The 13,084-nt window shown below is 42.7% G+C and overlaps 1 protein-coding gene across 1 annotated transcript in view; it reads right to left on the bottom strand.

The window, feature by feature from the left end:
* Positions 1-244: 244 nt before the first annotated feature.
* Positions 245-13,084, bottom strand: part of LOC134439973 (neuronal acetylcholine receptor subunit alpha-3-like) — a 50,194-nt gene continuing 37,354 nt past the window's right edge. Inside the window, exons 5-10 of the mRNA XM_063189900.1 lie at positions 10,487-10,925; positions 4,340-4,810; positions 3,928-4,033; positions 2,809-2,877; positions 1,958-2,115; positions 245-373 (exon numbers count right to left, since the gene is read on the bottom strand). Of these exons, the coding sequence (XP_063045970.1) occupies positions 245-373; positions 1,958-2,115; positions 2,809-2,877; positions 3,928-4,033; positions 4,340-4,810; positions 10,487-10,925 (1,372 nt within the window). The remainder of the gene's footprint in view (positions 374-1,957; positions 2,116-2,808; positions 2,878-3,927; positions 4,034-4,339; positions 4,811-10,486; positions 10,926-13,084) is intronic.

Below are 13,084 nucleotides of genomic sequence, written 5' to 3'. Positions count from 1 at the left end.
CCCAGGCCAGGGCAGCAGTGTGGGGCAGTGGTTGAAAGAGTAGTTATAGAGTATGTCGGACTATTTATCAGTCTTGTCCATGGGGTGGAGCTATAGGGGGGCCAGCAGGGCATTTGCCCCTGGGCCCAGGGGCCTCCTGTATTGGTGGTGGGGGCCCTATTGTGACCATGGCAAGTCGTATGGAGGGCCCTAATAAGTGTCTTGCCCTGGGGCCCTATGTGCAATTGTTCCGCCACTGGTCTTGTCAAATGTCCTCTGCCAGCAATAAGGGCTGGAGGAAGAGGCCGGCCGTCCCCAGTATGCAGACCAGGACGAAGACCCAGAGGAATATCCTGTCGATCACCATGGCAACATACTTCCAGTCATCCTGAACCTGTTGCGGAACAGAAGACAGAGAGAGAAGAAAAGAGAGAAGAGAGAGAGAGAGAGAAGAAAAGAACAAAGTAAAATGAATGCGAGAACGACAAGCAGACAGGCAGCATTTGAGAAGAAGGAGGTGAGATAAATGGGAGGGGGAGAGAGGGAGAGAGGGAGAGAGAGAGAGAGAGAGAGAGAGAGAGAGAGAGAGAGAGAGAGAGAGAGAGAGAGAGAGAGAGAGAGAGAGAAAGAGAATACTACAGGGGGACAAAGAGCACTGAAGTGAAGAACCAGGATGAAAAGAAAGCATGAGAGAGAAAGTCAAAGACAGACAAAAAAGGGAAAGTAAAAAGCAGACTTGCCCGGGCGAGTTTAATCTTGTTTATGTCTCATTCATTCTGGTAGAATTCTGCACTACTGCAATTTGCTACACATTCAGAGATGGACAATGGGATGCAGATTGGAACAGACAGTTGCCAGATTGTATGTGTTTGACAGACAGCCATTTCTGCAACATGTTTCAATATAAAATCTTAAATAAATATATAAAGGAATGGAGTTTACAAAACTGCGGCCCAAAACTGGATTTATATGGTGGTGTCAAAATGCCTGACATTATTTCAGTGGCATAAATAAGTTGTATTTTGGACTTGATGTCAGTATATCGACTGATTGTTTACTGTTGTTTACTGTTCAGTAGTGGCACAGTTTTCTTTACACAATTCATTTTTATCAAAATATATACATTTTTATACAGGGATAATTAAAACACTGACTGTCAAAAAAAAACAAACACAAAAAAACGGTAACACTTAACTTAAAGCCCATATCTATAGCGCAATATAAGAAATTATAATGCGCATTATAATTAATTACAACGTATTATGACTACACTCATAATGCTTCATGATGCCTTATATTATGAATAAACGTGAATTTAGCGTAAACTGCTTTATCATCCAAGAGTGTCATGAGTGCTCATGACTGGCTATAAACTGCAGGCTGCCTGATGCAGCTCATAGTACATTAGTACATAGTACCCCTCTATGCACAGACCTGGATGATAAACTGTCATAAGGGCTCATAAGATGCTATAATGTTCCATGTGAGATCACAAGCTGTCAATGTGTGCTCTAAATAAAGTGAAGTTTAAATGAATGCATAATGCACTGTATAATGTACATCTATAATGCATCATAATGTAGGCCTACTGTAAGCCCCATCAGGCAGCCTGTAGCTTATAACCAGTCACTATCACTCATAACAACCTTGGATTTATAAAGCATTGTAAGCTAGATTCATGGTTATTCATTACTGCTAACATAAAACATCATGACACATAATGGGTGTAGTTGAAATGCCTTGTAAGTAATTATAATGTGCATTATAATTTGTTATAAATGTGCTCATAATGTGCTAAACCTACTCCACATACTGTAGGTTTTCCTTCAGAAGTTTTCACTCATCAGCTTTGTAGAGTGAGCTTAAATACTAAGATTGAACCTATTTCTATAGCGCACCTATAGTATTTGGTCTCCTGCAACTTATTATTATTTATTATTATTGTTGTTCTTATTATTCATGATTTCAATAGACACACCTCTTTGGCTTCGTTCTGCAGCTTCATGTTCTCCGCGATGTACTTGACGCTCTCGATGGCCTCCCGGACCTCCGGCGAGAGAGCCGCGGTTGACATGCTCAGCAACGCGCCACCGCCGCCATCCAGCGACTCCGAACTGGAGCTTCCTGACACACCCCCTCCACCTAGCACTGCTCCATTGAGGAAAATCATTGCATGATTTAAACACCATTCTTTTACTTTTGTATTTTTTTTATTGGAAATAAGGGTTCAGATGTCATTTCATCTATGTGTGAATTCTTGCCATTCAAATCATTTGAGAGAACATACTTTTTAAACAATGCAATACCCAAAACAAATCAATTTTCCAAAATGTTCCAAAATGGATATAAGTTAAGCTCTTCAAATCAAGATCGTGATTATTTCTGTTAATATTGAAATTACAATTATTTGAAATATCATTTTTTCCTCCACCATCCAATGACTCAACTATCTTGTCGTAGGGTACATCTCATTATCCTAACTCCCGTCCTCAGCCTATGCTTATGGCCTTGAACTTCGCTGATGCCCTGAATAGAAAAAAACAACGCTCCCCTGCCATCAGCCTATTCACAATGACTTTTGGGGAACTTTTCCCTATTCAAAATTCTGATAACAAACGAGAAAATGACAAGATATTGAACTAAACCTTTGTCGTTGATGACTTCCAACGTCATCATGAGGCCACAAGCACCAGGAAAGACGGGAGGAGTTGGGATAATGGAAACAACTGTAATGAAGCCAAAAAGCCCTCAAAATACTTTCAAAATTTAATTTGATTATTTACACAGTCTTACCTCCACCCCCTGCACCGACACCTCCGATCCCAAAGCCCAGCCCCAGTGCTCCCAGGCCTCCGCTGACGGTCCCCAGGCTCCCCAGCCCTCCTCCACCTCCTCCTCCTGTTCCTGCTGCGTTGTCGCCCCCTGCTGGCAGCTTGGTGTTCCGCTGTCTCCTCCAGCAGCAGCTGCAGCTGCATCGGCCGTCCCTGCACAGCAGCCCTGAGCCAGCCTTCAAACATTCAAGGAGTCAGGATCAATTTACTCTGTTCCAGGGGGGGCGCTGTGGCGCAGCACGCTAAACCCCCCACATTTGGGCTTACATTGCCCACAGGGACCCCGGTTCGAGTCCGTCCGGGTCATTTCCCGGCCCTGCCCCATCTCTCTCTCCCCGTCATTTAGTGTCTACTCTCACACTGTGCTATAACAATCAAGGCTGAAAAGGCCCCCCCCCCCAAAAAAAATATATACTGAAATTACGCTTTTCCGCACTGATTTATATTTGTATAATATTATTTGTTTTATATATTGTTGTACTGTATATTTTATTTTTTAATTTCTCTTGCAGCAGCTGCATCATGACACAGCCACCCCGAGCCGGCCTTCAAATACTCAAGAATCAAGATGCAAGTTTCATCACTGATTTAAAAATAATAATAATAATAATAATAATAATAATAATAATAATAATAATAATAATAATAATAATAATAATAAGAATAATTATAATAATAATTATAATAATAATAATTAATTCTTATGTCCATTTTCAAGCCATATTCTGTTTTCATGTATGTCTGATCAGCAACAACAACACATAAAGGGAAATCATAGAATTCATACATAAGGTAAATCTAAATACTGTACCTACATACCATTCATACCTACATACCGGTCATTAAGTCCATACTGTCTTATGTCCATGTATGAGTACTGTCTATGTCTATACTGTCTATGTCCTTACCTAGATTAGTCTATGTCTGCATGGGAAAGCAAGAAACGTAATTTCAAATTCTTTGTATGACCAGTGCATGTAAAGAAATTGACAATAAAACCAACTTGAACTTGATTAAGTGCATACCTTGAGTGAGCCGGTCTTGAGGGTCAGGCTACCTCCTCCTCCTCCTCCACCACCTCCTCCTCCTCCTCCACCACCTCCTCCTCCTCCTCCACCTCCTCCACCGTGCAGGCTGGAGAGCTCCGTGCTGAGGAACAGGCGCTGGCGAGGCCCAAGGCTGGCCGGCAGGGTCATGTGCTTCAGTTGCTGCTGATGATGATGCTGAAAGAATCAACATGGCGTCATGACAACACGTGAACTGTCTAATTGTGTGTGTGCACATGACTTTGCATGTTATTAATAATAATAGCTAATATTTGCTCATGGGACCAAAGTACAGTACGTTTTGCAACTAAAATTTTCCCAATCATAATGAATACCATTATGATGAATTTGATGGGGCTGGTAAGTATTCATGGAAAATGTAACATTTCTGTATGGGCAGCATGAATTCTGGAAGTAAACTACTGGAAATATTACACAGCGCACCTTAAATACTTGACTTTAAAAGCATAACGGATGCCCTACCCCTGCGTTCTGCATCAGCTGCTGGTGTTGATGTTGCGTGAGGTTTTGCAGGAAGGAGGGATTGAGGGAGGAGGTCACGGCGGCAGCATTGGCAGTGGCAGAGGAGGAGGAAGTGGAGGAGGAGGAGTGCAGAGCGCACTGGTGAGAGGGCGGGCCCTGTGACAGGAAGTGACCTTGGTGGCCCAGGGCGAAGCGCTGCGGGTTGCGTTCGGGTCGCGTCATGAACATTACACGCGGCAGCATGCTAAGGAAGACGCGCCGCACCCATCGTGGCATGGTGTGGGTCTTGGGCGTGCGGTAGTGCACGTTCAGCACGAACACCGTGATGACGATGGAGAGCGTGACGAAGATCATGGTGAAGAGCAGGTACTCGCCGATCAGCGGGATGACCAGCGAGGTGGAGGGGATGGTCTCGGTGATGACCAGCAGGAACACGGTGAGGGAGAGCAGCACCGAGATGCAGAGAGTCACCTGGATGGGAAAAAGGTAAAAAGATGCTCTCAGTATACACTCTGACAGTATTGCTTATTAACCCATTGATGCCTAAAGCAGGTTGATCTGATATCACCAAGTATTTGCTGGTCCAGGATCAACATCAAAGTTGTTGACCCAGGATCAATGTTACAGGTGACCAATCAGGGATCATTTGTGATTGATGATGTCATAGCCCTGAGACATGACAATTTCAAATTTCCCTCTCCTTTTACAACCCTCACCATTTTGAGCCTGCCAGACCGTGAATGACAAGGGGGTCTCCTACTTTCTCAAATTAAGGTAAGATTCATCAAAAAATCTTAATGAGTGAATTGCAAACCAATGTAGCCTACCATTAACCCCTTAAGACACAGCATTGTAAATAAGTTGTTACCAGGCAATGACCAAGTCGTAGTGAATTACTAAAGGCCCCGTGCACTGTCAGTGTAGTACCTATAGTAGTTAACTTTCAATGTCTATTACAGCGTGCCTCAGGAGGTACGGCGTGCATTAAAGCGATGGTTCGGAGTAGAATCACCCTAATGCCATTTGAACCGTGACACCCATCCACCTTTACACCCGAAGTGTTTTCTGCCGCAGGCTTACATCAACAGAGTTGCCGTGTTATTCGATGTTTATTCCGGATAGCTTGACTCAAGCGCATATGGATCCTGGGCACCGTCTCCAAACTTTCCCCACAAAAATAACATGTCAATCCGTCGACGTCACTTCCTCCAGCTGGGACTGTCCACAGCACGGCAGTTCATGGAAACTTTCTTTATTGTAAGGCTTGTGTTTTAGTCCACAGCCAGGATATATGCACGAGTGTGGCATCGTCTTCTATTTATTAAACGTGGTAAAATTTAAATCCGAAGTGGTTAATTTCTAGTTGTAGGGCAAGCTGTCTTTTTGAGTTTTCCGCCTTCCGGACTCAGGTGTATTTGTTTCCATCAACAAAGTCCCAGCTGGAGGAAGTGACGTCGACGGATGTTTAGCAGCAGAAAAGCTAATCGTCTCGTGTGTTGTTACTAATAAACTCCTGGACTATGTACAAAGTTTCAAATTCATCTTTTTGTGAGTACAAACCACATTTGTTATACTGTAGAAGTTTGGTGTCATGACATGTTATTTTTGTGGGGAAAGTTTGGAGACGGTGCCCAGGATCCATATGCGCTTGAGTCAAGCTATCCGGAATAAACATCGAATAACACGGCAACTCTGTTGATGTAAGCCTGCGGCAGAAAACACTTCGGGTGTAAAGGTGGATGGGTGTCACGGTTCAAATGGCATTAGGGTGATTCTACTCCGAACCATCGCTTTAAGGGGTTAATTACCTTCACATAACATTAGACATGTCCACATATTTAGATACTTACCACTAGCTACAGTATAGTATTAAACATTGTGGTGGGATAACACATATTGTTAGCCAGTTAGCAACTGTCTTCTGCTGTGTGGGTATAGTTAGCAGATTTGGTAGCTAACATAGTTTACAACTAGCTAAAAGAGTAGATAACATATTTAGAAGTTACCTGAAGTCAGAATTCTTTGAAAGCGTGGCATTCATCCAAGACCATGTTTTATTTATCAGTCAAGCACAAAGCATATGAGCTTAGCAGTGTAATTTTAGCTGTTTATTAGCTGTTCATTATTTTACTACTCACAGTGACTCAGGAACATGGTTCATTTTACCCCCCACAGTGATCCAGGGCCATACTTAATTTTACCAATCACAGTGATCCAGGATCAACGTTTATTTTACCAATCACAGTGATCCAGGACGATTGTTAATTTTACCACTCACTGCTCACACTTATTATTATTGTTTGTAATGTATACTACTGGATGTATGACCACTATTAGATGTATGAGGAGAGAAGTGCCACACACTGGTTGCCAGCACCTCTGTTTCTGGTGTGTGTTTTGCACCTCCACTCATCATGATTAGATGTATCCCAATATTAATCACTTGTATATGTGTGTGTGTGTGTGTGTGTGTGGGGGGGGGGGGGGGGGGGGGGGGGGGTAGGTTTTGTCACATCTGAATTATGCCAGGTCAAGATTACAAAAATATCACGTTATGTTTTCTTTGATCCAGATTTCCTTTTCTCTTCTTCACTGACAGCCTTATTAATAATGTCTTCCATCTCTGAAAGAACAGCACATTTTCAACATCACATGCTTAATGGATCACCGTGAGAGGTAAAATGAACAGTGGTCCTGGATCACTGTGAGTGGTAAAATGAACATTGACCCTAGATCACTGTGAGAGGTAAAATGAACAATGGTCCTGCATCACTTTTAGCGGTTAAATGAACAATGGTCCTGGATCATTGTTAGCAGTAAAATGAACAATGATCCCATATCGCTGTGAGCAGTGAAATGAAATATTGTCCTCCAGCATTGTGAGAGGTCAAATGAACATTGACCCTGGATCACTGTGATAACTAAAATGAACAATGGTCCTGGATCGCTTTGAGTGGTTAAATGAACAATGGTCCTGGACCACTGTGAGCAGTAAAATGAACAATGGTCCCATATTGCTGTGAGCAGTGAAATGAAATATGGTCCAGGATCATTGTGATCGGTAAAATAAACAAGGGTCCAGGATCACTGTGATCGGTAAAATGAACAATGGTCCTGGATCCCCTTGAGCAGTAAAATAAACAATCGTATGGATCACTGTGATTGGCAAATAAACGACATCGCTAGATCACTATGATTGATAAATACATTTTGGTCCTGGACCACTGTTAGTGGTAAAATGAACAATGGTCCTGGATCACTGTGAGCAGTAAAATTAACAGTGCTCCTGGATCAGTGTGAGCAGCGAGCGGTAAAATGAGCAATGGTCCTCGATCACTGTGAGCGGTAAAATATATAATGGTCCTGGATCACTTTGAGCGGTAAAATGAACAATGGTCCTGGATCACTGTGATTGGCAAAATAAACAACGTCGCTAGATCACTTTGATTAGTAAAGTAAACTTTGTTCCTGGATCGCTGTGAGAGGTAAAAAATAACAATGGCCCTGGATCACTGTGATTGGCAAAATATTCAATGGTCCTGGATCACTGTGATTGGTGAAATAAACTTTGGTCCTGGATCATTGTGAGTGGTAAAATGAATAATGATCCTGGAACATTGTGAGGGTGGTTACATTAATAATGGTCCTGGATCACTGTGATTGGTAAAATAAACGTTGGTCCTGGATCACTGTAATTGGTAAAATGAACGCTGATCCTGGATCACTGTGAGCGGTAAAATTAACAATGGCCCTGGATCACTGTGGGGGGTAAAATTAATCATGGTCCTGGATCACTGTGAGTTGTAAAATGAACAATGATCCTGGATCACTGTGAGTAGTAAAATAAACAATGGCAGCAATTGAGGAGCTAAAATTGCATGGCTAAGCTCATATGCTTTGTGCTGGACTGATACATAAAACATGGTCTTGGATGAATGCCATGCTTTCAAAGAATTCTGACTTCAGATATATGTTAGATACTATGATAACTAGTTGTTAACTACTGGTATGTTAGCTACCATAGTTGCTAACTATGCTAGCCTATTGGAACTATACTCGAGTTGCTAACAAAATATTTTTATCCCACCACAATGTTAAATATTATACTGTAGGCAGTGGTTAGTATCTCAATCTGTGGACACGCCCAATGTTATGTGAAGATAAATACTGGTAGGCTACATTGGTATGTTAGCTACCAAAGCTGCTAACTGTACCCACACAGCAGAGGACAGTTGCTAACTGGCTAACTGGCTTCCTTTCCGGCATCGCAAACACCTGGACGCGTAAGGAGGAAACGTTGGACTACTGTCTCAGGGCCCTGACTTCAGACACCGGTGAGCTCGAGTACATTTTTTCTTTTTTGCCGCGATTGCTTATCTTTTTCTTCCTTTTTGTATGGATTACTTTTTTCTGACTATTCTGAATAATTCGTGCAGCCTGCTTGGAGAACAAACAGTAGAGTGCGATGAAGTGGGACTGTGAAGCTTGCGTTTGCACGGGGGTAAGCTGCGCCGTCCAATATCAATTTAGGGACTTTCTGTGGACATTTGTTGGGTTGTATGGACCATGGGTTTGGGGAAATGGTAATATGAATGTAAATAATACAGCGCCCTGTGCAGCTAAAGTGAGCTCTGGTGTGCGATCTCCTTTTTGTGCAATCTGCGGCTGTCCTTTCATCTGAGAATTCCTTGGTGTATTTTTTTTATTTTATGGTAATGCAGACACTTAATTTAATATTTTAATGCTCTGATTGTTACAAGGTCATTACATTGAGGTTCAGAGGTTATTATCCTGATATTGTTGGTGTTAACTGACTTAGGTTTAGGCATGATTCCAATGAGGTTTGGTTTTAGGGAAAGGTTTTTGGGTAGAAGCATTGGGCTGTGGGACCATTGAGCCTGAAAAATAAAAATGGAAAAGTCTTTGTGATGTGGGACCATTGGGCTGTGGGACCATTAGGCCGTGGGAACATAGGCACGCTCCTTAAATTAGAACATACAATCGTGGTGACCTGTGATGTGCTTTGTGTGCATCGAGAAAATGTAAATCTACCTATATGATCTCTAACTCTACAATTCTACTTGGATTTCTATGCATGTTCAATTCGATTGAAATCTGCTGCTTTGAACGATTGTTCCGATCTGAAAGACAGCATGGATTCTCTTGAGCAAGGGAATGAGGAAGCCAATCAGAGCGGGGAGGGGTGGAAAGACGTTGCCAAATGATATATTCGTAGCACCCAATTAATGGCCACGGGCATCCTTAACCCCTTAAGACACGGCATTATAAATTAGCTGTTACCAGAATGGCAATGACGAAGTTGTAATGTATTACTTAAGGCCCCGTGCACTATCATAGTAGTGTAGTACCATAGTAGTTCACAGCATGCCACAGGAGGTACGGCGTGCATTAAGGGGCTACATCACACTTTTCGGCATAGGTAGCCTCCAGACTATCTCCCTTGTGGGCTGTCTATCAGTCTGATATCCATCCATATCTGACCTTCTCTCCTCACCTGGAGGGCAGGTAGAAAACGAGCACGATGAGAAAGGAGATGAGGATGATATCAGCTCAGTTAATAGTAATGTCGTTAGCTTTTGGGGTGTCGAGATTAGTTTACCAAACTTGTAGCTAGTCTGACCTTCTCTCTGCAGTCCGATGGGAGGTAGAAAGTCAGACTTGCTACAACTGCAGTAAACTCAACTCGACTTGATGATACATACTACAATACAAGTACTACTATTAACTAACCACTTCATATTGTAAACGATTTTTCCAGCATCTGTTCAAAATATCGAATGGAATAGACAGCTAGCATGTTATCTGATCTAATGATTTCTATTTGTCCCACAGAAGCTGCTGTCTGTCTGAAAAATAATAATTAGTTGTAGCTGGTCTGACCTTCCCCGATGGCAGGTACAAGACCAACACGGTGAGGAAGGATATGAGCAGGCTTGAAGCTCAAGTTAATAGTTAGCTATTCCGTTAGCTTTTGAGGTGTGGAGATGAGTTTACCAAACTTGTAGCTAGTCTGACCTTCTCTCTGCAGTCCGACGGGAGCTAGAAGGTCAGACTTGCTACAACTGTAGTAAACTCAACTCGACTTGATGATACATACTACAATACAATACTAGTAGCTAGTCTGACCTTCTCTCCACAGTCAGATGGCAGGTAGAAGACAAGGACGGTGAGGAAGGAGATGAGGAGGCAGGGGATGATCATGTTGATGGTGTAGAACAGCGGCAGCCGGCGGATATACAAGGAATATGTGATATCCGTGTAGATCTCCTCGCAGCAGTTGTACTTGATGTCGTGCTTGTAGCCCGGCGCGTCAATGATCACCCACTCCCCGCTCTCCCAGAAGTCCCTCAGGTTGATGGTGGTTCCGATCAATACAAGATCGATCTTGGCCTTGTCGTAGGTCCAGGATCCGAACTTCATGGTGCAGTTCTGGTAGTCGAAGGGGAAGTAGGTGACGTCGATTTTACAGGAGGATTTAAAGATGGCGGGCGGTATCCAGGTGACCTCGCCGTTGTAGCGCAGCAGGGCCTTGGTCTTGTCGTCCACCTGGAAGTCCCCCACGGCACTATGGGTAACAGGAAGAAGAAGAGGAAGTGGAGAGAGTCAAAGATAGCCACACGTATATTGAGAGGTAACTATGCTTAACAATGGCCATTTCTCAATGTTATAGTGTGCGCCCTTCGAAGTGTGTTAGCCTAAATATTCACGCCCAGTGATTGGATACTCTTTGGTGAACTCTGCGGAGCATCCAATCACTGGGCGTGACTAATTAGGATGACACACTTCGAAGGGCGCACACTAGAACATTGAGAAATGGCCACTGAATGTTGAATGACTTCATAAGAGAGCCTTGGTCTTGTCGGCAATCTAGAAGTCCCCCACGGAACTGTGGGTAACAGGAAGAGGATATAGAGAGAGAGATATTAGTAGCGACAAGTTATAAACTCTCATCCTTAGTGTTGAACAGAGGTTTCAAAAGTAAAAGTAAAAGTAAAAAAGAAACACAGTTTCCTTCAAACACAGATAACTTGTCTGAGTAACCAGTAGGCCTGTGTACTTGTCTTAAGCTCAGCCTAATCTCCGCTGGTTGGATCGAGGGTTCTTGTTAGATTTTTTAGTCACAACACACTATATCAATCCCATTAGTTTACAATGGAGTAACTGGTGTTAACAGCTATGTAATATAATGTGGTAGTGTTGTAATTACACCATGAATTTACTTTTACTTTTACTTTTGACACCTCAAGTGTTGAATGACTTCAATCGAGAGACATTGCTGTATCTCAAATTCAAGGATCCTGGCCTTGTTAGGATGTTAAATGCCCAGTGATTGGATACTTTTTGATGAACTCCGCGGAGTATCCAATCACTGGGCGTTTCACGTCCTAGCAAGGCCAGGATCCTTGACTTTGAGATACAGCCTTTGTCTTGTTGTACACCTGGAAGTCCCCCACAGCACTATGGGTATCAGGAAGTGGATGGAAAGGCAAACGTAGCCACGTGTAACAGTGAGTTTGGCTAACTGTTTGAACTGCTAGGACTTATTACCATCATAGCACTACACTCATCCAATATCACACAGGGCCTTCAGTGACACCGTACATAGTGGCCCTTTGCCATTATGCTAACAGCAAATTTATAGCAGGTGCCATGCCTTAACAGATAGAGTGCCTCGACTGAGCTAACATAGAAAATGAGAAAAGTGCCCACGCTCAGTCCAGCGTGTGAAAGTGGAAGTGAAAGCCCACCTACGGTAGGAAACACCCATTGTCATTGCGACGCAGCAGACAGAGCTCACTGCACACAACAAAATTGTATTTATGCCTGACCAGCAAGGGGGAGCAGCCTCAAACGGTGCCCCAAAGGAGCAGTGCGTCGGGACGGTACCACAGTCATAGAGGAGGATGGGGGAGAGCATGGGTTAATTACTCCACCTACCAACCTGGCGGGTTGGGAGTCTAACCGGCAACCTTTGGGCTACAAGTCTGACGCCGTAACTAACCGCTTACCCATGACTATCCATATTGTATTATAGTGGGGAGGCTTTCAATTAGCCATGCAAAGGCATGCATTATTATTTAATTAATTAATCCTTAGTTGATCCTTAGCGATCGACTTACGATTAATTGATGAGCTGTGTTTTTACACCAAAATCTCAATGTTTCTCCAAAAAACCCCTACTAAATCTAAAAATTTAAATTAAAAATTTTGATAAAATGCTACATTCAAATTAATTCTATTTAAATTCTTTAATCCAAAGGTGATTTAAATATTTACACAATTCACACCCCTCTTCACACGCACTCTTCACATGTCCATTTCACCTGGATCTCTTGTCAGTTGAATTGGGGATTATGTTTGATTAATCGATTAATCATTTGCATCCCTACTTTCAATAGAGAGAGTGTGACTACAAAATGGCAGGATCAGCTCTACCCTGCAAAAGCAAAGTCCCGTAACGTTGAAACTGAAAAAAAAAAGTTGACTGACGACAATGGAATGAAATTTGAATGACTACAATAAACGGTGTAATTTACAAAAGTAATTTGTTTTCCTCTGTTTGCTTACAGCCATATAGCGGCAGGTGTGGATGGACGCTAATGTGTGTGAAGATATTGGCAGAGCATTTGGATGGACACAATGCAATTCAAACCAATTTACAGCTGAATCAGTGTGGCTGATGTGTACAGTAATAGCCGTGTGACAATCCCACATGCTGCATGA

Source organism: Engraulis encrasicolus, chromosome 23 (genome assembly GCF_034702125.1).
Source record: "Engraulis encrasicolus isolate BLACKSEA-1 chromosome 23, IST_EnEncr_1.0, whole genome shotgun sequence".
Classification (NCBI taxonomy): Eukaryota; Metazoa; Chordata; class Actinopteri; order Clupeiformes; family Engraulidae; genus Engraulis; species Engraulis encrasicolus.
This window is presented reverse-complemented; position numbering and strand designations above follow the sequence as displayed.